Source organism: Ctenopharyngodon idella, chromosome 19 (genome assembly GCF_019924925.1).
Source record: "Ctenopharyngodon idella isolate HZGC_01 chromosome 19, HZGC01, whole genome shotgun sequence".
Taxonomy (NCBI): domain Eukaryota; kingdom Metazoa; phylum Chordata; class Actinopteri; order Cypriniformes; family Xenocyprididae; genus Ctenopharyngodon; species Ctenopharyngodon idella.
The window spans coordinates 7,315,467-7,338,431 of NC_067238.1; the positions used below are offsets into that span (position 1 = coordinate 7,315,467).

A 22,965-nucleotide genomic window follows, 5' to 3' on the forward strand; every position below is an offset into this window, starting at 1 on the left:
TATGATGATTTGACAGCTGAGCCTGAGTGTGTCAGCGCGGGCATTTCACTCACTGTAGAGCCTGAGTGCGGGCATTTCACACACTTTGGATGCATCAGCGTCACATTTGCATAGGCTGTACTATTTGAATTCGTGATTGGTTGACTGCCAAATCAAAATATTAAATAGAACGAAAAAATAACGTTATTAACTGGTTAATGGCCATTTCAAATTAGCGTTTCTGTTTAGAACATTTAAATTTGATTTCGTTTCCGTTTCTGGTTACGTTCCGGTCAAAATTTCATTCATTTGCGGTTTTCGTTTTCGTTCCTTGAACCGATTCAGAGCCCTGCTGTGAAGCATTGGGAAAATTCTGCATGCAGGTCGATCAAAGTGCTGCTGTACCTCTCAATGCGAGACTGTATTACTGGTGTGCTTAGTCCGGCCAGTGTAGGAAAATGAGCAAAATCTCGGCTGGATATCTGTCTGGAGAATAATACAAGTTTGGCCTTGAACACTTTCACGTTGCTGTACAGTTCGTGCACAAAAACGTCCTTTCCCTGAAGTCTCAAGTTGAGATCGTTCAGATGCCTCAGTGTGCCCACACCGAACATGAGGTTGGACAGCCTGTCTGTATCTTGTAATTCGGGGAAGTCGCCAGTTTTACCAACCACATCAAAGAACATTGCTATCTCACCTTTTAGTTCCCAGACACGGTGAAACACATTGCCGAGACTTAGCCAGCGCACATTTGAATGGTACAAGAGGTCATGGTGCTCTGCCTCCATTTCATTAAGGAGCTGAATAAACTGCTGATGGTTAAGCGCTCTTGACAAGCCTCACAACCACTTTGACAACATTTCCTAGCTTCAACACACTTTTACACAAGGCTTCCTGGTGTATAATACAGTGAAGAAATATCAGTTCTTCTGAGTTCGGGCTTTCGTCTTTTACTTTGTCTTGTAACCTTTTTAGCAGTCCAGTGTTTTTACCGGTTAGATTTGGCAATCCATCTGTTGTGACGCTTGTTAGCTTTGTCCACGGCAGGTTATTTTTTTCCAAGCAGACGGACACACTGTCATACAAATTCACGCCCCTGGTCGTTCCCATCATTGATTCCATCCCGAGGAGTTCCTGTTATTTCGAAATTTTCATTTATTCCTCTGACAAAAATCAAAAGTTGAGCAGTGTCTCTGATGTCAGTACTTTCATCAAGTGCAACAGAAAAAAGACTGAAGCCGTCTGCTTTTTTTTTTAGTTCTGAGAGAGCTCCTCAGCAATCACTTCTACATTCTCCGTGATAAGCTAATTTTCTCAAACTGACTTTTAGAACCAGGACAAAGTATGTCAGCAGTCTCCACCATACAGTCTTTCACAAATTCCCCATCCGAAAAAGTTTTGCTGTGCTTTGCAATTTTATGTGCCAGTACATAACTAGTTTTTGTTACAGATTCTTGAATGGAGCACTGTTTCGTAAATGTATTTTGCTGGGCTTTTTTGTGGTGTTTAAGTTTGTGGTGAGTTTTAAAGCAGATGACAGGTTGGCTGCATAATTTGAATGCTTGCTTGAAAAATGACGACATACCGCCTTCTGTCTGATACTGGTGAAGAAGTATTTTGCTGTCCATTCTTCATTGAACATGCGACATTCAGAGTCCACTTTTCTTTTCTTCGCCACACTCATTTTCATTCATTAACATCCGAGTTATTACAGAGTGCATTCTAATTCTACAGCAGGCCCAAAATGTACTGCGTGCAATACTGCCATCTATTGGCGTTCGCTTGTATTGCATCAAATTAGTCATTCTGAACCAAAACCGTTACTCAAGTGTAATATTTTAAAAACTCCCTCGTGGGCCGGATGAAAGTGTTTGGCGGGCCGTAGTTTGCCCCCCTCTGTTATAGAGCCTATAAATGTTAGTATTCAGTTTAAAACGTTAACATTTTATTTCAGTATTTATTATGTATTTCTGTCGATTTCACTCATCTCACTAATATAGTTTGGGAAAAGCCAATATGGCATGTTTACTAATGTAAATTATGTGCAGTAGCCTAAATGAAACCGCGCGTCTGCACCATTAATTTACAAAAAGACACACAGAACATGCAGGATTCATATTTAAACTGTCTTTAATATTCACAGACACTGTCACAATTAGAATAAAGAACTTAAGAATAAAACTTAACATTCACAATTAGCTTGATCAAGTTGATCCTCGAAATGAAACTGAAAGTTGCGCTCTTCTTCTAAAGTAAATTCTTCCATAAATTATTCCTCACCGCATGTCAAAACGATGTACATGAATCTGACTAGCTAGATGCGTTTTTTCGCGTTGATGAGAGTGTTGACTCTGTTGCATGAATCGCCTCAGAATTTGCCTTTGAATAGTGTGCGCACTCCGTCGGCATGGCTGCATTAGCATATAATGAGGTGACTTGCGAACTCTCTCTCTTTGCAAACAGATTACATAAACAGAGAATATTTGTTTTCCATTTGACTTACATTATTAAAGGTCACCTATTATGCCGATTTTACAAGATGTAATTTAAAGGGGACCTAAATTCACTTTTGCATGGTGTTTGGACGTAAATGTGTGTTGGCAGTGTGTGTACACAACCACCCTATAGTGATAAAAATCCACCCACTCCTTTTTTTTTTTTTTTAATCCCCATAAATCATAAGCAGTGTCTCTGAACAAGCCGTTTGCAGGTTCCTGGCAGTGTGACGTCACATTAGCTACAGGCCCCGCCCACGAATGTTGACGGACACTGCCGTTTTAACATAGCACCGCCCTGAGCGAGTTCACAGCGAGTAGTAAACAGTCCGCCATTGCTGCACTGACGAGAACGTCTCCCAAGCGTTTTAGGTGTTCTGTAGCTGGATGGATTAATCCACATAGCTCTCTCCATTTACTCCTGAAATCTGATCCGCTGAAGAGAAGGTGGATTAATTATGTTTTCAAAGAAAATGCTCCCTCAACTCTACTGAAATTAGTTTATGTCTGCGCGAATCATTGCACCGGAATGCTTTGTGAACAAAACTCATCGGTAAAGTCTAGGCCATCATTCGGACGGGGTCCGGTACAACAGGCTTGTACTAGTATAGTGGATAAAAACAAGACAATATAAGTTATAATCATAATTAAACTAAACTATACCTGTTCTATCTCCATGCAGCATATATTCGCAGTTTCTGACATTATAGTGGGTCCTGACTGACTCCTGACTGACACTGGAGAATGAGCTCTTGAAGCTCCGCCCTCTTAGGCTGAGTGCAGCAGCTCCATTTCCATTTAAAGAGTACACGCCCCTAAAAAGTGGCAATTTTAACAGGCTATAAAAAAAAATCTGTGGGGTATTTTGAGCTGAAACTTCACACACACACTCTGGGGACATCAGAAACTTTTTATTTTACATCTTGTAAAAGGGAGCATAATAGGCCCCCTTAAGTCTCAGGTGTCCCCAGAATGTGTCTGTGAAGTTTCAGCTTAAAATACCTCACAGATCATTTATAAATCCATGTTGTAAATGCCCATTTCTGACTAGAGTCAAGAACAGGCTGTTTTCATGCATGTGCCTTTAAAATGCAAATGGGCTGTTGTGCCCCGCCCCCTCTCTATGATCACAGTTCCTGCCCCAATCGGATTCTCTGCCAGATACAAACAAGACATCTGCTTGGTTTTGATTATCATCTATATCACGAACACTCTCATGGATAGCATAGTTCTTCTTTCATCATTAAAGTTTATTATTTCCACGCGTTTTAAAGCTATATCAGTTTAAACTTCTAATGGATCATTTTCTGAGCGCACTTATCTGAAGAGCACACACAGATGGCTGTCATACCTCACGTCTCATGAGTAACTTCTTTCACGTTTTTTGTTTTGTTTAAACTGTCAAATACACACAAGGTTCTGTCAAAAACACACACAGTTCACATAAACAGTGGCAACGTTACAGAAATCGTATGTGTATATTAGATCTGTGGTGCATTCCCTTCAAAAATAAAACTAATCCACTGCGTTCAGCAGCTCAGATGTCAGGAGTAAATGAAAACTGTTATGTTCACTCTTACACCCAACAACAAAACATCACAATTACTTACCAGACATTGTTTTCACTAATACTGCTCGAGCGCGGAGAAAATGGCGGACAGCGTACAGCTCGCTGAGGGTGGAAACTATGGTAATACAGGACTGTCAGTCAGTGGCCGTGGGCGGGACATGAGGAATGTGATGTCACATTACTCAGAGAATCAAAACGGCTTGTCTAATGAGACTGCTTTGGTTTAATGGGGATTTTTTTTTTTTTTTTTTTTTTAAAAAGGAGTGGGTGGATTTTTATCATTGTAGGGTGGATGTGTTCAAACACTGCCAACATACATTTATATCCAAATACCTTGTAAAAGTGGATTTAGCATAATGTGCATAAGTGACCTTTAAAACCTGACATATACCTGACCTTTAGACATGTATCATGTTTGTGTGATAAGTATTCACTAAGTTACAGTTCATTTTCTAACGAGTATCAGAATGGACTTCATTGAGAAAGAGACGGCATATCATGCATCTTGTTAGTTTTCTATATTTTGCAAAAAGTGCAACATTTTGTTTTTACTGTGAGTGTACACAAATAAAAGAGGGCATTTCACAGTTTAGAACGATGTACAACTCTTATTTGTATGTTGAAAATTGACCGAGTATTTTGAGTGTCTTTCACACTGGTGTAACAATTTAATGAATTAGCTCAAATTATGGGTGAAATATATATATATATATATATATATATATATATATATATATATATATATAAAATATAATTAATCATAACGCGTTACGATTAATCATAATATAAATCGACCAAAAAGGGAATTATGTATAGATAATCAGTTACAATGGATTATAACCAATTATGAAAAAAAAAAAAAAAAAAAAAAAAAAAAAAAAAAATATAATATATATATATATATATATATATATATATATATATATATATGGTCTAGAATTAGTTCTGGTTTTTAGAATTACTTTAGAGAAACTGATCTATTTTGTCCAGCAAAATTATCAGCTCTTAAAAAGGAGTTTTCTTCTGGCCATGAAGAAATCTCCGATCTAAGTACTTACAAAAGCATATAACAAGCGAAATCAAACGTTGTAGGGACTTGATTCATAAATGAGCAGCAACAGAGCCAATAAAAGTATAACTATAATGGATTTAATAGATACGAACTACGAATAAATGACTAAAATATAACAAAGGAACATACATAGAATAAAACAAAAGTAAAGTCAAGAAAACAGGTGATCAAAGAAATGGCAAATTACAAACAGTTAAAACCTTTAAGAGCCAGCAAGGAAACTCAAAACTTACACATGGAAGCTTAAAGCGCGTCGAAAGAAATGGTTCTGTACTTGCGTATAGGTTTAGGTGCTGTGGTTACTTCGCCTTTCTGCAGGAGTTTCAGTGCGTGCGAGCTGGAGCGACTGGTCCTTTTCCCGAGGAAGGGTCTTCGGAGGGATTTTCAAACAAGGTTTTAACTTAAGAGTAAGATGGCCAGAAAATAAGAAAGGGTGAGTCCGTCTCATAGGTAAAGACTTTGTGTGAAAGCGACGGATGAAGAAGACTTGAAGAAGACAACCGGTGAGGCGCTCGTGTTGGTTTTATATAGAAAAACACAACTACACTCCTGCGGGGTTGGACTGGCCAATAGCCAGAGTGAATTCTGAAGTGGGAAAAAGCTTCTTTGTCTTGTTTTATGGCTTAATTTGCATAACTTATGGAGGTGTTAGATCTGGGTACGTTTTCCCCAAAAGTACTTCAAATTTAGAATAAAACATTTTACATTTTACAGTAACATAACTGTCACGATCACCAGTGAGAGTGCCCATCATTGCCACCAGAGGGCACTCCATCCTGGACAACACACATCATTTGGACTCCGTTTTCCATCTACCCTCATACCCTGGACTGATCACCCTGCACCTGCTACCCATTATACAATCACTCTCACACATAAAGGACACTTGCACCCACACCTCCATGTGAAGTCTTGTTTAGCCCCATCTGACATTTCTGAGCATTTCCCCTGGATTCTGTATTCTTGTGTTTGACCTTGGACTGTTACTCGTTTCTGGTTCTCTGCTGCCTGCCTTGGCCCTTGCCTGTCCCTGGATTGTGTATGTTTGCTGCCTGCCCTGATATCTGCCTGCCTTGGGAATCTGATTGTTTGCTGCCTACCCAGATCACTGGCTGTCACTGTTTCTGCCACTGGCTCATCCTTACTATTTTTGTGTCTGTCAACTTAAATTCAATAAAAGCTGCAGATGGATCCTCACTTCGTTGACCCAATCATTACAATAACATACATAGTTGATTCAGACAATTGGAGAGGAACATTTTGAATCCAAGAAGTAAATGTTTGGAAAACATTAAAGCAGCAATACATTTTTAGCACAACTAAAGTTGTAACCTATGCTCTATTATATGAGAGAAATACATGCATACAGGGTTACATAGATACATTTCTGGAGTATATTGAATACATTTCTGGAATTTAACTTATGGGTTAAAGAGAGTCCTTCTATGATTCTGTGCGTGTGTGTGTGTATTGGGTTGTCTCGATTCAGGCCTGGTTTAGGGTAATTCGATCTGAGTTGATAAAGATCTTTGTGAAGTCAAGGAGGGAAAGTTTTATGGATATCTGAGTTATCTCACACCTCACAGCCGAGCTGTTGGGTGAGCCATAAACTTCAGCCAAGCTGGAGCCTAAGTGAGATATACATGAGAAGTTTGAAAGGTTAAAAGCGTTTCGAATTCAAAATTAGTTTGATGATCTTGATCCTCTCCAGATGCTACACTGGTAAGAAAAAACGAGGTAGTATCGCCGGCGTGACTGCCGACCTCAGGAAGTTAACTGATCCATGTGGGACCGAAAAAATTAAATCAAGTAAATCCAATAAACTTTTTTTTTTCAGTGTTGTTCTGCTTTTTTTCCTGTTTTTGCCAGTTAGCAAACAGCATTACCGTGCATGCCCCCCTTTGAACTGGAGTGTGGATCACCTGCGACTGACTATATTCATCGTCTAACTGTATGCACCGAACCGTGGCGGTTTGGGATGAATAAATGTACAGTTACACCCCTAATATATATATATATTATATATATATATAAATTTGCATTAATGCATTATAAGTGCATTAATTATATATATATTTGCATTAATGCATAAGTGCACCACCACCACCAAAAATAAATAAATAAATAAATAATAAAAATACGTAAGACGTAAGGGGGGGGGGGGATTAGATTTAGATTTTAATATTAAATCTAAATTTCAACCAAACCATTAAAAAAGAATTTGAAAAAAAAAAAAAAAAAAAAACACTACATTTGGCTGTAACAAATGAAAGTATTTTTTTTTTTTTTTTTTTTTTTTAAGTGAATGAATCACTTAGTAGTACCTATTTGCAAGACACTTTGGATAAAAGCTTCTGCTAAAGGAACAAATGACAGAAGTAAATGAGAGTCTCTAAGTGAGGGCAGAGAAAAGGAGGGTCCCTAAAAAGAAGATAGAACTGCAAAAATACAAAAACTTCCCATTCCTTGCTTACCTGCAATAATGTGTTTGCAAAGATTGCAGCTGGTTGGTCGACGGAACACATGCTCCAGAAAGCAGTGTGTTTGTACTGGCTGTGGCTGCACATCAAATGGGACAGGCCTTGAGGGAGCACTGAAGCTGATGCTGTTGGAGGGCAAAGCAGCACTGTTGCTACCATTTGCAGGCCCAGTAGACAGAAGAGGGGATGGAAACAGGGCTGTTGGTAGATAAGCATCGCTCTGAGAACGCTGGAAGAAATTCTCCACGCTTTTACTCCGCATAAATGTGAGCGAGCGTTTCAGACGCAGAAGCTAGAGAGAGCGAGAGAGAGAGAGAGAACACTGAATTCCCAAAAATAAGAAAAAGCATTCATATAAAAATGAATGGTGTGTAGACATTCAAATGTTCTTCAGCATGCACATTACTTATTACTATGCTTGCTTTTTATTTGTCTTTATTCCAACGTGATCTCATAAGTATTCGTATGTATTTTTTCATAAAGTATGGTTCTACCACATTTACTTACATTTCCATAGACACTAGAGCATACGTTTATGTATGAACAACTTTACAGACGTACAAATGTGTACAAATCCTTATTTTCCTAACATTTCACTCTGTTCTGTGTGACTCCTGCTGCAAACTTGTTTGCTTTTAAAAGGGAACTCTGGCTATTTCTCAGCAGTAAGGCTAGCTTTCAGGTTGCTGGCCTTAGCAGGCCTCTCTGAGGGCGAGTCCCCATTGGAATGGGTACTTAGTCTGCTATCAGATAGCTGACCTTAGCAGGCCTCTCTGAGGGCGAGTCCCCAATGATTTTGGTACTGTGCGGCTAGCAATTACTTGTTATCAGATAGCTGGCCTTAGCAGGCCTCTCTGAGGGTGAGTCTGTAATGGTTTGGGTTCTATTCGCTAACAAGATTTGCTTACAGATGACTGGCCCTAGTGGGCCTCCCTGAAGGTTGACTCCCCATTAATATGGGTACCTGTCAGCCAGCAAGACTCGCTATCAGCTAGCTGGCCTCAGTAGGCCACCCTGAAGGCGGGCTCCCAACAATGTAGGAATGTGTCAGCCAGCAAAATTTTGCTATCAGGTACTTGACCTTGGCAGGCCTCCCTGAGGGCAACCTTCCAGCATACTGGGTTTTGGCAGTTAGTGGATGCTTGCTATCAGGTAGCTAGCCTTAGCAGGCCTCCCTGAGGGCAACCTCCCAGGAATACTGGGTTTTGATGGTTGAAGACCTCTTGTTAGACCTCCCAGTTAGATTAGCCCTCAGACTGAGAGCACTCCCCTCACTAGGGTCTCTATAGAGTGCACAGCCTCCTCAGTGCTTTGAAAAATAAGCACTTTGTAGATCCTAGGATCGAGCAGAATGACTCCCCTCAGTTGCAAGGTTTGAAAAGCGCTATGCTGAGTCCTACTCTCCAGGATGCCTGTCTCTACAATTTGGTCTGAGTTGATTTATTGCCATTTTGCAGTCCCTCTTTCTCGATGTCTCTTCGAGAGGCAAGTGTAATCTAGAGACTCTGTTTCTAGTAAACAGACAGGTTGCTGGCCAGACTAGGTTACTAGTAAAGTAAGAAAGAAACCAGGTCAGCCTCCCTGGTGGCATTCGGGGTCAACTATGTTCCCTGAGAAGTGACTGGCTGGGGTTCCCTCGTCTATATCTATATGAAGCTTTTGGTCCCAAGCCTTTGAGCAGCCTTGGCAGGCCTTCATGTTTGGAGGCCTCTTTGAGGCTTGTAGTTTGGGCTATGACCGTAGGGAGTGCTGTCACTGACAGCCCAGTTGTGACCCATTGGGAGAGTGGTTCTGGCATTTCAGTTGAAACTGCTTGATCTGACAGTTATCATACACTGCCATCCTTTGGCATGCACTCCCCTCAGCATGCCGTCACGAGTATATCATTCCCCATAGCGTTCAACGCTGTGTGAGTTCCCTTTCAAAAGGGAATGTCTCAGGTTACGCATGTAACCATGGTTCCCTGAGAGTGAACAAGACACTGCGTTTCCCTGCCATGCCTCGGGGCCGCCTGCTGAACAGTCCCGTCAGACGATAAGTGGATGACATTTTCTCCAGGCGCCTCTTATATACTTTCGGGTCACACCTTGATGACGTCATGGGCTGTCGCCAGTCAATGCGATTGCCTTAATTTGATAAGCATTTCAGACACCGGTTCACGTGGAGGCGTTTCCCATAGCGTTCTCCGGGAACCATGGTTACATGAGTAACCTGAGACGTTTTTCGAGGGTTACATAATGTTAACCCTCAAAAACCGAGACAGCCGCCGGCGGTCAAAAAGAACTATCATTCTAAAATGTTTAATAACTTTTGAACCGCTAATCCAATCTGTATGCTTTAAAATGTACTGTAAAGAGGAGATTCTCAGCTATTCTCTGCATTTATCTCATTTTGACATTCAGAGGCTCCGTGGTGAGACTGGTTACATCATCAAAATCTGCAGCATTGATTCGTTAAGGCAATGCATGTGGTTTGATCCTTTAAGCCAAACAGGAACGATTGTTGATGCCTAGTCCCGCCTCCTATGCCCAGATTGGTTCAAACCATCATCATCTCAACCAATAAACATAGGTTTTGGTCATTTGAACCAGATACTATCATGTTTCTTTTGAGGTATGAATAAGCACAAAGTGAAAGTATTTGTGTTCTCGTGTATCTGCGTGTATGAAAACAAACACAAAAATGACAGATTTGAATGAGAACACTCATGTGACTTTGCATGACTTTGACATGTGACAAAGCATGACTTTAACATAAAATGAACCAAAAATGAGGATAAAACAGTTTCACATCGGATAAGTTATTGCAATTTATGTTTTCAAACATGTCTCTACGCAGTGAACCGGTACAATCAAATGTGACGCTTTCAGTGATGAGTACAGCCACAGGACTGCTCTGTTTGGTTGTTATATTATCTGAATACTTATTTTATAGTTTGTGAAGATCATTAACATTAGTAGTTCAGTTGAACTACTTATTTTTCTCTCTCATTTTGTGTGTATTTTGTGAAAAAACCTTTGCACTGTTTTTATTTTTGTTGCACAAGACAATTTTCATAATTGTTTTAATTACTTGCAACACTATTTGTTTTTATTCATGTTTCTGATTGAAAATATATTTCTCTAATAAGTCACTTTTGCTTTAGTGTTCTGTTGTATAAGATTTTTTTTGTATTAATTTTACTCCCTGGTCTTTTTTGGACACACATTATCAATATCTGTTTATCCCTAAAAGAGTAATATTGTAGTTTTATCTAGAGTAATATTGTAACAAATGGCTATAACTTTCTTAGAGATTGTTAAATTTATACAAAATTTCATCTGAAAGTTTAAAACATCCAAATATAACTTTTTAAAAGAAAAAATTAAAACTTCAGGAGGTTTTGTGAGTTTACAGTGGAAAAAAAACTAGATTTTTGCTGCCGTTTTTTTTTTTTTTTTTTTTTTTTTTTTTAATTCTGAGAATTGTATCCATTCTCAGACAAAATAAATGTAAAATTGGCACTTTAAATGAGCTAAACGTAAACTTCAAGTTGTCCTGTTTAAAATGATATATGACACTTGATGCTGACTGCTAGAATGGGTTAGAAAACCAGAGAAAAGTGCAGGCGAGTCAGGAGCCCCAAAAATGCTCTAGGTCTTTAAGGGTTAAACAAAACTGCACTATAAAATTTTAAAATAAATAACATTTCTGTAATTGTTTAACCATTATTTGTCATGTAATATTTATTTTGTTTGCTGTGGGACACAAAAGGCTTTTTCTCAGTATAGTTCTATGCTGTGACTGACAATAAAATACACCAAAAACGCAACATAAATTCACAAAAGTAATGAATTTTATTTGTGTGCTGTAAACCAAATCTTTAAAATCCATTCGATTGTGAGAAACTCAAATTCAAAACTTTATTCAGTGATCTTTATCACCATTCTCAGCAGCGACCATGAAACATCAAATCCCGCACTCGTTATAAATTCAAAACTTGCAAGCTCGCAGGGTTGCCAGGTCTGCATAACAAAACTAGCTCAATGGCCTAAATACCTAAAATACATTTCTACAGTCACTGTAAGCCTTATACACAATACTACTTGAAAATCATAGTAGTAATCATAAACACTGTTTTCATAAAGGAGCTCCCTACCAGTGCGCTTCCTAACAAAACTCATCATCTACCACAGTTGTATCATTGTTAGAATGTAAAATGGGTAAAATATCTCAATACAAGCATTTCAGTCAAATAAACCTTTAACCAGTAGAGGAAAAAAAATAACCCATGGCAACAGTATAAAAGTAGCCCAATTCCACAGGAAAACCACATACTTGGCAACCCTGCCGCCTCAAGAAGCTTTAGGGGCCATTCACATCGCGTCTAAAAATGCGTGGAAAGCGCCGCTTTCTCCTTCTTTCCAAAGCGCTTGCGCTCCCGTGGCATCTGTCATTGCTATGCAACCATGATCTGCGCTCTCCACGACGACGAGGAAGTTTCAGCAAAGGAAAATTGATTTCTAGCCCTTGCATTAGCTTTACTACTCGATATATTTATGGAGATGAGATATAAAAACCACCTTGTACAGCTATGATCAGCTGTTCAGCTGAGCTTTTGATGTTTTGTTACAGAAAGGCTGAAGCTGATCAGTTGGTTCTTGTCACATGAGCTGCGGTGCCCTTGCGGCATTCTGAAAAGTTGAGAATTTTTCATCTTGATGTACCTGGAAAACGCACCGCATGCGTGTCGCGACCGCGTCGCTTCCATTATGAGCGCGCCTACATTTGAAATAACAAATTTGAGCACGCAAAAGACGTGATATGTAAACGGCCCCTTACAAAGCTTTTTGCCTCAAAGCTTCGTTTATTCCATTTAACTACACGTGTGACCATTGTAACTGATGCACAACCCACTAAACTATGGACGTGATGTAAACACAGAAGATGGGAAATCATTCACACCAAAAGTGGGATGAAACGACGTGGTGTTACAGAGCTCGCGCTGACATGTCATCTGAGCGGCTCAATGGTCTGCGCTGCGCTGTTAACTGGACAGCGCCGCACTGGCGAGATCAGTTTGCGCCACGCTGTCCGCCGTCCGCTGTCTCTGTAATACCGTGCCTTTTCATCCCACTTTTTGCAGAGTCAACACCAGGTCTTCGCATTTAGCCTGAACCAATATGATGTTATGATGTCCCGTTAGTCATTCATGTCGATAGTCTCTCTCTCTGTCACACACACACACACACTCTGTAATGGTGGCGGCCTATCCAAAAATAAACTGAGATTTTTAACTAAATTAAATTCGAGTGCCAGATAGGATTCAACCTATCACCAGGTATAAAATATACCACCAATTACATGGAATTAGTGAAAATACAACACTTTAAATCATGACACATAACTGGATGCAGTTCAGTTGAATATATTTTCACAATCAAGCAATCAGAAAAAAACTGCACTTTTACTAACAAATCACACTTTCAACTCAATAGAGAGAGAGAGAGAGAAAAAAAACAGTATGAGAAAAATATCAAGTCAGTCCGGGAATGCTTGGTAATAACAGCAGTTTCAAGTGTCCATTTCACTCCCCATTATCACACCAAAAAGAACCAAAACACACACAAAATCAAAAAAGGAGCGAAGCAAACAATTAATTAAATAAACTCTCAAAAGTTCCCAAGTTCATCAAAAAAAAAACAATATGCCAATGGGCGATACACGAAAGTACAGATGTGAATGAATGCGTGACTTTGTAGGCTAGTGTGTGTGTGTGTGTGCGTGTTGTTGTGGTGAGTGTGTGTGCATGTGTGTGTTGTTTTTGGGGATGTCTTCAGGAGAGTTTGAGAGGTTCAGAGGACTAGCAGGGAGAAGAAATACCTGAGCTCTCTTTTGCAAGGAAACGGCACGGTGTCGCTCTGCAGCCGGTGTTAGGAGTAAAGCGCTGCTTTAATCACACTCTCGTTAGCCAGGGCAAATACAGTGTGCGAGCCACATTGTCACGGAAGAGCTGGAACCGAGTTTTCAGTACTCTTCAGTAGGGAAAACGGCACAGCCTTGCTCTGCAGCCAGTGTTAGGAGTAAAGCACTGCTTTGATCACACTCTCGTTATGCTGGGTACACACTAAAAGATTTTTGAAAACTTATAAGATTTTCAAAGTGTGAAAGATCACACACATGAGGACAAAAAATCCTAGATTTTACCTCCTATGGTGTGTGGTGTGCCATGCTGTGACAAACACAGCACACCACACACAAACAGATTTTTAACCAGAGTCCCGACTGTGAACACGAGAAATCTCGCAAAATCTCTCGAGACTTCAGAATAAACATGACGGATGATATGCAGAAAGAAATTGCATTGATAGTGTTTGGAATGATTTTGGTATGTTTTACAAGACCCTTTGTATAAATACTCGTGCTGTTGCCACAAATCGTCAAGCTGATCCTCCATCTCTGCTGTCTAAATCCATTTATCTTTGTTGCGCCATGACTGTGTTTGTTATGCTTCTGTCTTCTGTCAGCTTGCTTTCTGATTGGATATTGTTTCGTTTCATGCCATAATCTCCATAGCGTGCGCACGTTTGTCCTCGGGGTTCCCCCCACACTTCAGGATTTCTGATCGTAAATATTCAACATGTTGAATATTTACGATTCACGATCGGGGTGCCTCCGACGTTCTTCCGAGCAGATTCAGCCACTCTTAACACACCTCATACCACAGGAAAATCTGATAAGATAATCTATAGAACCATCAAAATAATCGGGACATACCTACGATTGTCGGAAGGGGAGAAATTGGCCCAAAATCAGCTCGATTATCTTGTAATGTGTACCCAACATTAGCCACGGCAGATACTGTGAGCCGCGTCACGGAAGAGCTGGAGCTGGTTCAGCAGGTAAGTCGATTCTCTTTCCTCCCTCGAACACTTTACTTCCTCTCTCCAAGTTTTACTTCCCTTTTATAATTTACACCTAATTGCTTCCTACCAGATATGGGCATGGACGGCTGGAAGGTTCGCGGAACTTCCGCACCGCCACAACACATACTTGTATATGTGGTTTACGGGGACTCTCCATAAGCGTAATGGTTTTTATACTGTACAAACTGTATATTCTATCCCCCTACACTAGCCCTACCCCTAAACCTACCCATCACAGGAAACTGTCACAGGAAACACCATTTAGTATGTTTTTTTTAAGCCATTAGGTTTACGAGGACACAGGAACCATGTTTACGTTGTAATACCCATGTTATTATATACATTTGTGTCCTCATAAACCATATATACAAGAACACACACACACCCCCCTACTCCTCTCACAGTGATGCATAAAAATACCACAGAAAACAAAATGTCAGGTAAATATAGTAAATGAATGTACATTAGCCCGTCTTGAGAACGTGCTAAGTTTATAAGACACTTCCATCAAAATACTGTTTAATTCAAAGTTCTGCAGATTTCATTAGAAATACTGTCTCACCTTTCTTCTCCTGCTATTATTTTGATTTATGCCTTAGTTTTATTAACTTTTTTTAAAGTAATTTGAAATAGATTTTTATATTTTTATTTAGGATTTTTTTATTTATATATTTGTATGTGCATTTTAAATGTAATATGGCAATTAATTAGTTTAGTTTTCACAGATTTTAATGAATGCAATTTCAGCAATAAAAATGTTAATTTTTCTAAAAAGGAAACAAATTAGTTGTTCATTATGATATGCCAAATATGCCCTGCTGCTGAAGTAGAACACGCGTCACTCCAGGAAATCCCATACTATCACTGAAGCTGAGTAAACAGAAGATTGAAATGTTTTGATTGATTAAACATGACTAACAAACACACGACTAGTGTTGTCAAAAGTACCGGTACTTCCGTACCAAGTCGGTACTGAAACTTTGAAAATGTGACGATACCAGCATTTCTGTAGTACCGGGAGTACCGAGAATCCGGGTATATTCGGTACCCACTGATAGGGCTGTGCCAGTATTTACGTGAATATGACACGAGTGAAGCACAAAGCTTTGTTTACAGAAGAAATAGGTTAATAGGTTAGCAATTCAATGTGACCGCAGCCATGGAAACATTTTGGTTCATGCCGAATGAGAGAGGTACGTGAGTCCATACATTTAAGCTTTGTCGGCTTTGTATTCTGTTTTGCGAATCGTGATCTGGTTAGCAGAGAATTTAACAATATTCCATTAGTTATTCCACTGAACATGGAATCTCTGTTTCTTTTCCCAAATCTTCATTCACGCAGGGGAATATAAACATTTCTTCCTTTTGGTTTGCTTTTAATTAGGCCTATTATATTCTTATTTTTTACACCTTTTTGCTTGCACGTCAATTTCTATTTAACACAGTTTGTGCTTGTTATTAGACTTTATAAGGCACGTCAAGTTTATTTGTATAGCGCGTTTCACACACTCCGGTGATTTTTAGTTTTGCTTTCTCTGGCAGCGTAAAATCAAACATAGCCTGAATGTCTGAAGATAAATCTAGCTCTTCAGACCTTTTACAACAAGTGTCAGTTGCTTGTAACATCAGAATTAACATCAGGAAGATAACATGAAGATATTTTTAAAGATATTTTTCTTTCCTGCTCATGTCCCACTGTCACGATCACCAGTGAGAGTGGCCATCATTGTCACCAGAGGACACTCCATCCTGGACTACACACGTCATTTGGACTCCATTTCCCATCTACCCTCATACCCTGGACTGATCACCATGCATCTGCTACCCATTATGCAATCACTCACTCACACATAAAAGACACTTGCACCCACACCTCCACGTGAAGTCTTGATTTTCCCTGGTGATCTTTTCTGAGTGTTATTGTGGATTGCTATTCTTGTGTTTGACTGGACTGTTCCTCGTGTTTGATTCTCTGCTGCCTGCCCTGACCTTTGCCTGTTCCTGGATTCTGTACGTTTGCTGCCTGCCCTGATCTCTGCCTGTCCCTGTTTACGCCTCTGCCTTGTCCTTGCCCTGTTGTGTTTGCTTATCAATAAAAACTGCAAATGGATCCTAACTCTGTTGACCCAATCCTTACAGAAGACTTCACCAAACAAGGATCCAGTCATGAGGGTCCTCGTTCATCATTGGGTAGTTTTTTGGATTATGTTCTGTGGACTGTTGGTTCAGCGTTCACTGTGGGTGTCGCGGAGGAACACGATCCTGCACTCGTATGATGGCAGCCACGCTAGAACACGATCACAAAATGGAGGCCACAACTCAAGTCACAGTTGATCTTCGTGAGTCAAGTCAAATCACGGCTGATCTTCATGAGTCCAGTCACGTCTCCACTGATCGTCCAGAGTCCCGTCACGTCTCTGCTGATCGTCCAGAGTCAAGTCACGTCTCCGCTGAACATCCAGTCATGTCACGTCTCTGCTGATCGTCCAGAGTCACGTCTCCACTGATCTTTCGCCCTGTCCTGTCACGGCTAAGGAGGCCGTCTATGAACTTTTGCCCTGTCCTGTCACGGCTAACGTGGCTGTGAGCCCTCAGCCAAGATGGCTGCCACGCCTGAGCCCTCAGCCAAGATGGCTGCCACGCCTGAGCCCTCAGCCAAGATGGCTGCCACCTTGAGTCTGCTCCAGTCCACAAATTCACTCCAGAGTCCACCTCAGCCAATGAGTCCACTCTAGAGTTCGCTGCTGTTCCAGAGCCCAGCCTTGTGACCCCTGAGTTCCCTGTCTGCCCTGATATGACCACTGAGGTCATCCCTGAGTTTCGTGTCTGCCTCGACACAACCACAGAGGTCATACCTGAGCTCCATGTTTGCCTCGATGCAACCACTGAGGTCCTTCTTGAAGCGCCTGTCTGCCTCAAGATAACCAGAGAGGACGTCCTGCTCAGAGCCTTGGAGGGCATTCCTGAGCTCCCTGCCTGTCCTGTTACGGCCCTAATGGCCAAAACTAACCTCTCTGTGCTTCATGTTGCAGTTTTACCTGATCAGCCTTGGTGGTTTCCGGTGTTGCCAGATCTGCCCTGGTGATCTTCTGCTCTGCCATGGTGGTCTTCAAGCCCGTCTACACTCCCGTGGTGGTCGTCTGCTCTGCCACGGGGGTCTTCAAGCCTGTCTGCACTGCCGTGGTGGTCCTCTGCTCCACTGTGGGGGTCTTCAAGCCTGTCTGCACTGCCGTGGTGGTCCTCTGCTCCGCCATGGGGGTCTTCAAGCCTGTCTCCCTGGCTGTCTGTCCAGCCTTCTCTGCCCTGGCTGTCTGTCCAGCCTTCTCTGCCCTGGCTGTCTGTCCAGCCTTCTCTGCCCTGGCTGTCTGTCCAGCCTTCTCTGCCCTGGCCGACTGTCCAGCCTTCTCTGCCCTGGCCGACTGTCCAGCCTTCTCCGCCCGGGCCATCTGCCCTGCCTCAGTCTCCAGGCCTTCAACCGCTTCATGGACCTGGCCCTCCATCCCGCACACTGTTCCGCCACCGCTCCTCGACTTTCTGGGTTTTGAGTTTAGAAGCGTCTGGAAGCCGCTCCTTAGGTGGGGGCTGTGTCACGATCACCGGTGCCCATCATTGCCACGAGAGGGCATTCCATTCTGGACTACACACATCATTTGGACTCCATTTCCCATCTACCCTCATACCCTGGACTGATCACCCTGCACCTGCTACCCATTATGCAATCACTCACTCACACATAAAAGACACTTGCACCCACACCTCCACGCGAAGTCTTGATTTTCCCCGGTGATCTTTTCTGAGCGTTATTGTGGATTGCTCTTCTTGTGTTTGACTGGACTGTTCCTCGTGTTTGATTCTCTGCTGCCTGCCCTGACCTTTGCCTGTTCCTGGATTCTGTATGTTTGCCACCTGCCCTGATCTCTGCCTGTCCCTGTTTATGCCTCTGCCTTGTCCTTGCCCTGTTGTGTTTGCTTATCAATAAAAACTGCAAATAGATCCTAACTCCGTTGACCCAATCCTTACACCCACATCCCTCTCAAAGAGCAGCGCAGAGTGGCTATATGACGCATCTTTGTGTGGAAATAAAAAACAATTGTTTTTTAGAATAATACTTAACTTTCTTATTTAGGTTACTATTATTTACTGATTTATTTCATAGTTTTACAGGCTGTAGTGTGTCGTTTCACTGAAGGAATAGCTAAAATAAACACGCACATCTGTTACAAAATGGATGTTTGAGCGTTTGTTTAATTTTTTTATATTTCAAAATTTATTTCATTGAGGTATACATACACACAAACATAACACACTCCAAATTTTTATATGTATGATTGCCATCATATTTAATGTTTTTAAAAATAGGCTAGTTAAATATAATAGTAAAACAGTTCCAACAGATTTTCCTGTGGTACCGAAGTTGGTACCAAGAACTGTAAAATTTTACAGGTATTGGTACCAACTACTGGAATTTTGGTACCGTGACAACACTACTGCCTTATTCTGTGTAAGAAGCCACATCAACTCACAGAAGGATGCTCAGCTGTCATTATGAAGTGAGTGTGGAGTAAAAACATGTTATTAAATGTTGTATTTTGTTGGACAAGATCCTCATGTCTGGAAAGATGTTTGACGTGTGTTGCTTTTTCAAATGCACATTATAAGCGATTCAAACTTGCAGTGCTTTCAGATGGATTAGCATTTGGAGCTATAGTTCATTGACAAGCAGCGCATAAAAAAAATAATCGCAGCTTTGCGATTTCATAATCGCACTAAGCCAAATCGTTTAAGCGCGATTTTTAATGTTTTTTTCTAATCGTTCGATTAATCGTGCAGCCCTAACCAAATGTATCTTTAAGTTCACAATGCTGTTGCTGTTCAAATAATATAGAATAAATGTCTATTCGTCAGGTTATATACTGATTATTAATCATTTAAACCTCTTTATCTAAACGTCTCTACTTAACCGTGGGGCTTGCACATTCGCAATGTTTTTTTTAGTCTTTAACACTTAAATAAGACTTAAAATATCCTTGATGACGTGTGCAGCCTTCAAATGCGACCTCCGGAGTACACAGCCTCCAAAATGAGACGCAGCTTATAAAAATAACATGTAGCCCATCTGAGTTATATAACAATTAGGCTATCCATCTCATACGCAAAATCATGAAACCTACCAAAATTTAATTAAGAGTAGAAGTGAAATCTTTTTGTAGTTTATAAATCTGAGCACCATCTTACGTTTTAAATTCATGTTCGGGGAAATTTTGGTCACGCGGCTCTTAGACGGTAAGCTTTTTTGTTAGCGTTTTTAAGACTAAAACGCTAACAATAACAAAACGCTAATTAATTATTTTTGTGCTCGCGATCTTCTGACATTATACTCTGAAACGGTATATCTTGGCACACTCATTTTACACGTATTTGGTGCCACCTATTGTTGCGGCTGTATTGTTGACATGTAAAAGTGTAGACCAGGGGTGTCAAACCTCAGGCCTGGAGAGCCACAGTCCTGCCGAGTTTTGCTTCAACCCTAATCAAACACACCTGAACAAGCTAATCAAGGTCTGAAGGGTTACTAGGAAGCTACAGGCAGTTGAGTTTTTATCAGGATTGGAGCTGAACTCTGCAGGACTGCTCTCCAAGACCGGAATTCGCCACCCCTGGTCTAGACCCTGAATATAAGATGAACCCATTTTTTCCAATGTATTTCTAAGAAAAAAAAACATTATCTTATATCCGATACGACAATCCGATACACACAGTACTACGATTTAGAACACACTAAATTCTAATTTTGAATACTATTTAGGAAGTATATGCAAACTGGGTCACAGTATTTGTGTTCTTGTACTATGTCATCATCAACCATCAAAGTCCAGTTCCAATCCTCAAGAATGCAAGTGGGTCAATGATGTGACTCCTAAATTTTCTGTCCAGTTGCATTTTTTTCAGTTAAAATTTGGTTTAAATGCATAAAAAGATACCATATATATGTAGTACCTCTCCCTTGCATGTACTCACTTTAACTTTTAAAAAAACATTAGTTATTTGTAATTGTCTGTTATTTAAAGTGTCAAAATGTCATGTACGACCATCCGGCCATAACTGTTTTGGAAATGTCTTTGAAATTACTCTAAATTTATTCAAATTCATTTTCTGCACTAATTGGTATGATTTCCAACATGTTTTGTAATCCTGTACAAAATTGCAAAGCATTCATATTTATATTTCCATCATAATATACAAACAAACTTTGTCCGATGATGTCCATTTTATGAAATATCATGTGGTGCGACCATCAAAAAACGACCATATTGGGACTTTCATGTTGAAATCCATTCAAAGACAGGAAGTTGCATCATATACCAATTTGCGAAGGACCCATGGAAGCAGCGAGCAGGTTTGTAACTCTGTCTTAAATTTAAAAAAAAAATAACCTTCTTAACGGCTGGTATGTAGTTCCCACATTTGGATATCATGTGGTATGACCTCAAAAAAACAATGAATATTGAGTTATTTCTGCAAATATATACTTCTATTAAAAATTTCATAGTGACCTTATGTGGGAAGCTAGCTTGTTTTGTTTAGGTGGCCAATTCTGTGCCTGTAAATTTTGACTTAATTTGAAAATATCATGTGGTACGACCACTGCAGAATGTTTTCCATGATAGATTTATGTCCTAGATTGGCAGTATTGTTTATATTCAATTGATAATTTATATACATAAAGTACTTTATTTTAGTATCATTTGGAATAGATTTTTATGCAATTTGTGTCATTTTATAAAAATATTTCAGACAGTTTATGTTTGTATTGTACAATATGAGAAAAATGTAATTGAGAATAAATGCAATTATGCATTGATTAGTCTATATAACTTATTGCATTTATAGTTTATTTATTTATAACTATTTCAATCTATTTTACCAGATGCCACTGCCGCTGGCATGTTAATTCTGATACCGCAGCAAGAATGGAGTTACAACTTGCTAGGAGAAGAGTGAAATGTTATTACAATTTAAAATATCTGTTTTCTATGTGAAAAAATAGTAAACTGAAATGTATTCCTGTGATCAAAGCTGAATTTTCAGCATCATTACTCCAGTCTTCAGTGTTGTCACAGTTCCCGTCAGTTCTGGACTCCATCTCCCATCATCCTCCCTGGCCCTCACCTGCACTCACTCCACTCCAATGTCACATGATTCTTCAGAAATCATTCTAACATGCTGATATGCTGCTCAAGAAACGGTTCTGATTATCAATGTTCATATTTTTGTGGAAACTGTGATATATTTTATTTGCCAGGATTTTTTGATGAATAGAAAGTTCAAAACAACAGCATTTATTTGAAATAGAATCTTTTGTAAAATTATAAATGTCTTTACTGTCACTTTTGATCAATTTAAGCCTACTGTGTCCTTGATGAATTAAAGAATTAATTAATTTCAACTTAAATGAAACTCAACTTAAATTAAATGGTGCACTTATGTTTGCGATGTGATTTTGATTTTTTTTTTTTTAAATATAAAAAATGTTTATAAAATTTGTGTTCATGAAAATTCTGTGAAATTTTAATAAAATCTGGTTTAAATCTATTTTTTTTTGTATAAAACTGATTGTTTATTGATCTGTTTAAATAGATTTTTAATGAAATTTAAGGTCTTCGTGTCATTTGGAGTGACCACACATGTGGTGCGACCAATAATAACAATAACTGTATTAAATTAAAAATAAAATATCTAATTCCTGTGGCTGAAATATGAATCACTGATACAGCATGCTTAAGGGGTACGGAAGCCCTGAACCGCATGGTGAAAAAAAAAAACTTGGTGGGGAGGGAACAAAAATGAAAACTTATCTCGTTATTTCGACATATTAAGTCATTATTTCGAGATATTAAGTCGTTATTTCAACGTAATAAGTAGTTATTACGACATAATATCTCATTATTTCAAGATAAGTCGTTATTTCGAGATATTAAGTTGTTATTTCGACATATCTCGTTATTTCAAGATATTAAGTCGTTATTTCGAGATATTAAGTCGTTATTTCGACATATCTCGTTATTTCAAGATATTAAGTCGTTATTGCGACATAATATCTCGTTATTTCAAGATATTAAGTCGTTACTTCGACATAAATAGTTATTTCAAGATATTGAGTCGTTATTTTGAGATATTAAGTCGTTATTTCAACATAACAACTCGTTATTGTGTATCAAGTTTAATAATAGACGCACACAATTCAACATCTTAAGTGGCGCAACAGTAATGTGTTGACTCACAATTCCAGCTTTACTGCAATTGCCGCGGTTTCAAATCCGCCTTTTGCCGAGTTCGCTCTTCTCTATTTTCCCATCACATATCAGAAAGGCATTTACTTTCAATACAAATAAAAATAATGTTCTAAAAGTGGAAATAAGTATTTATTGGGTCGGGTTAGCAGCATGTTCTCTTTCGATATTAG

General features: G+C 39.6%; 1 protein-coding gene across 3 annotated transcripts in view; it reads right to left on the bottom strand.

The window, feature by feature from the left end:
* The window catches only part of LOC127501088 (SH3 and cysteine-rich domain-containing protein 2-like), a 240,555-nt gene that overhangs the window by 198,597 nt on the left and 18,993 nt on the right, over positions 1–22,965 (bottom strand). For all 3 annotated transcript variants that reach the window (XM_051872876.1, XM_051872875.1, XM_051872878.1), the window contains exon 2: positions 7,591–7,888. In XM_051872876.1, the coding sequence (XP_051728836.1) occupies positions 7,591–7,888 (298 nt within the window). The remainder of the gene's footprint in view (positions 1–7,590; positions 7,889–22,965) is intronic.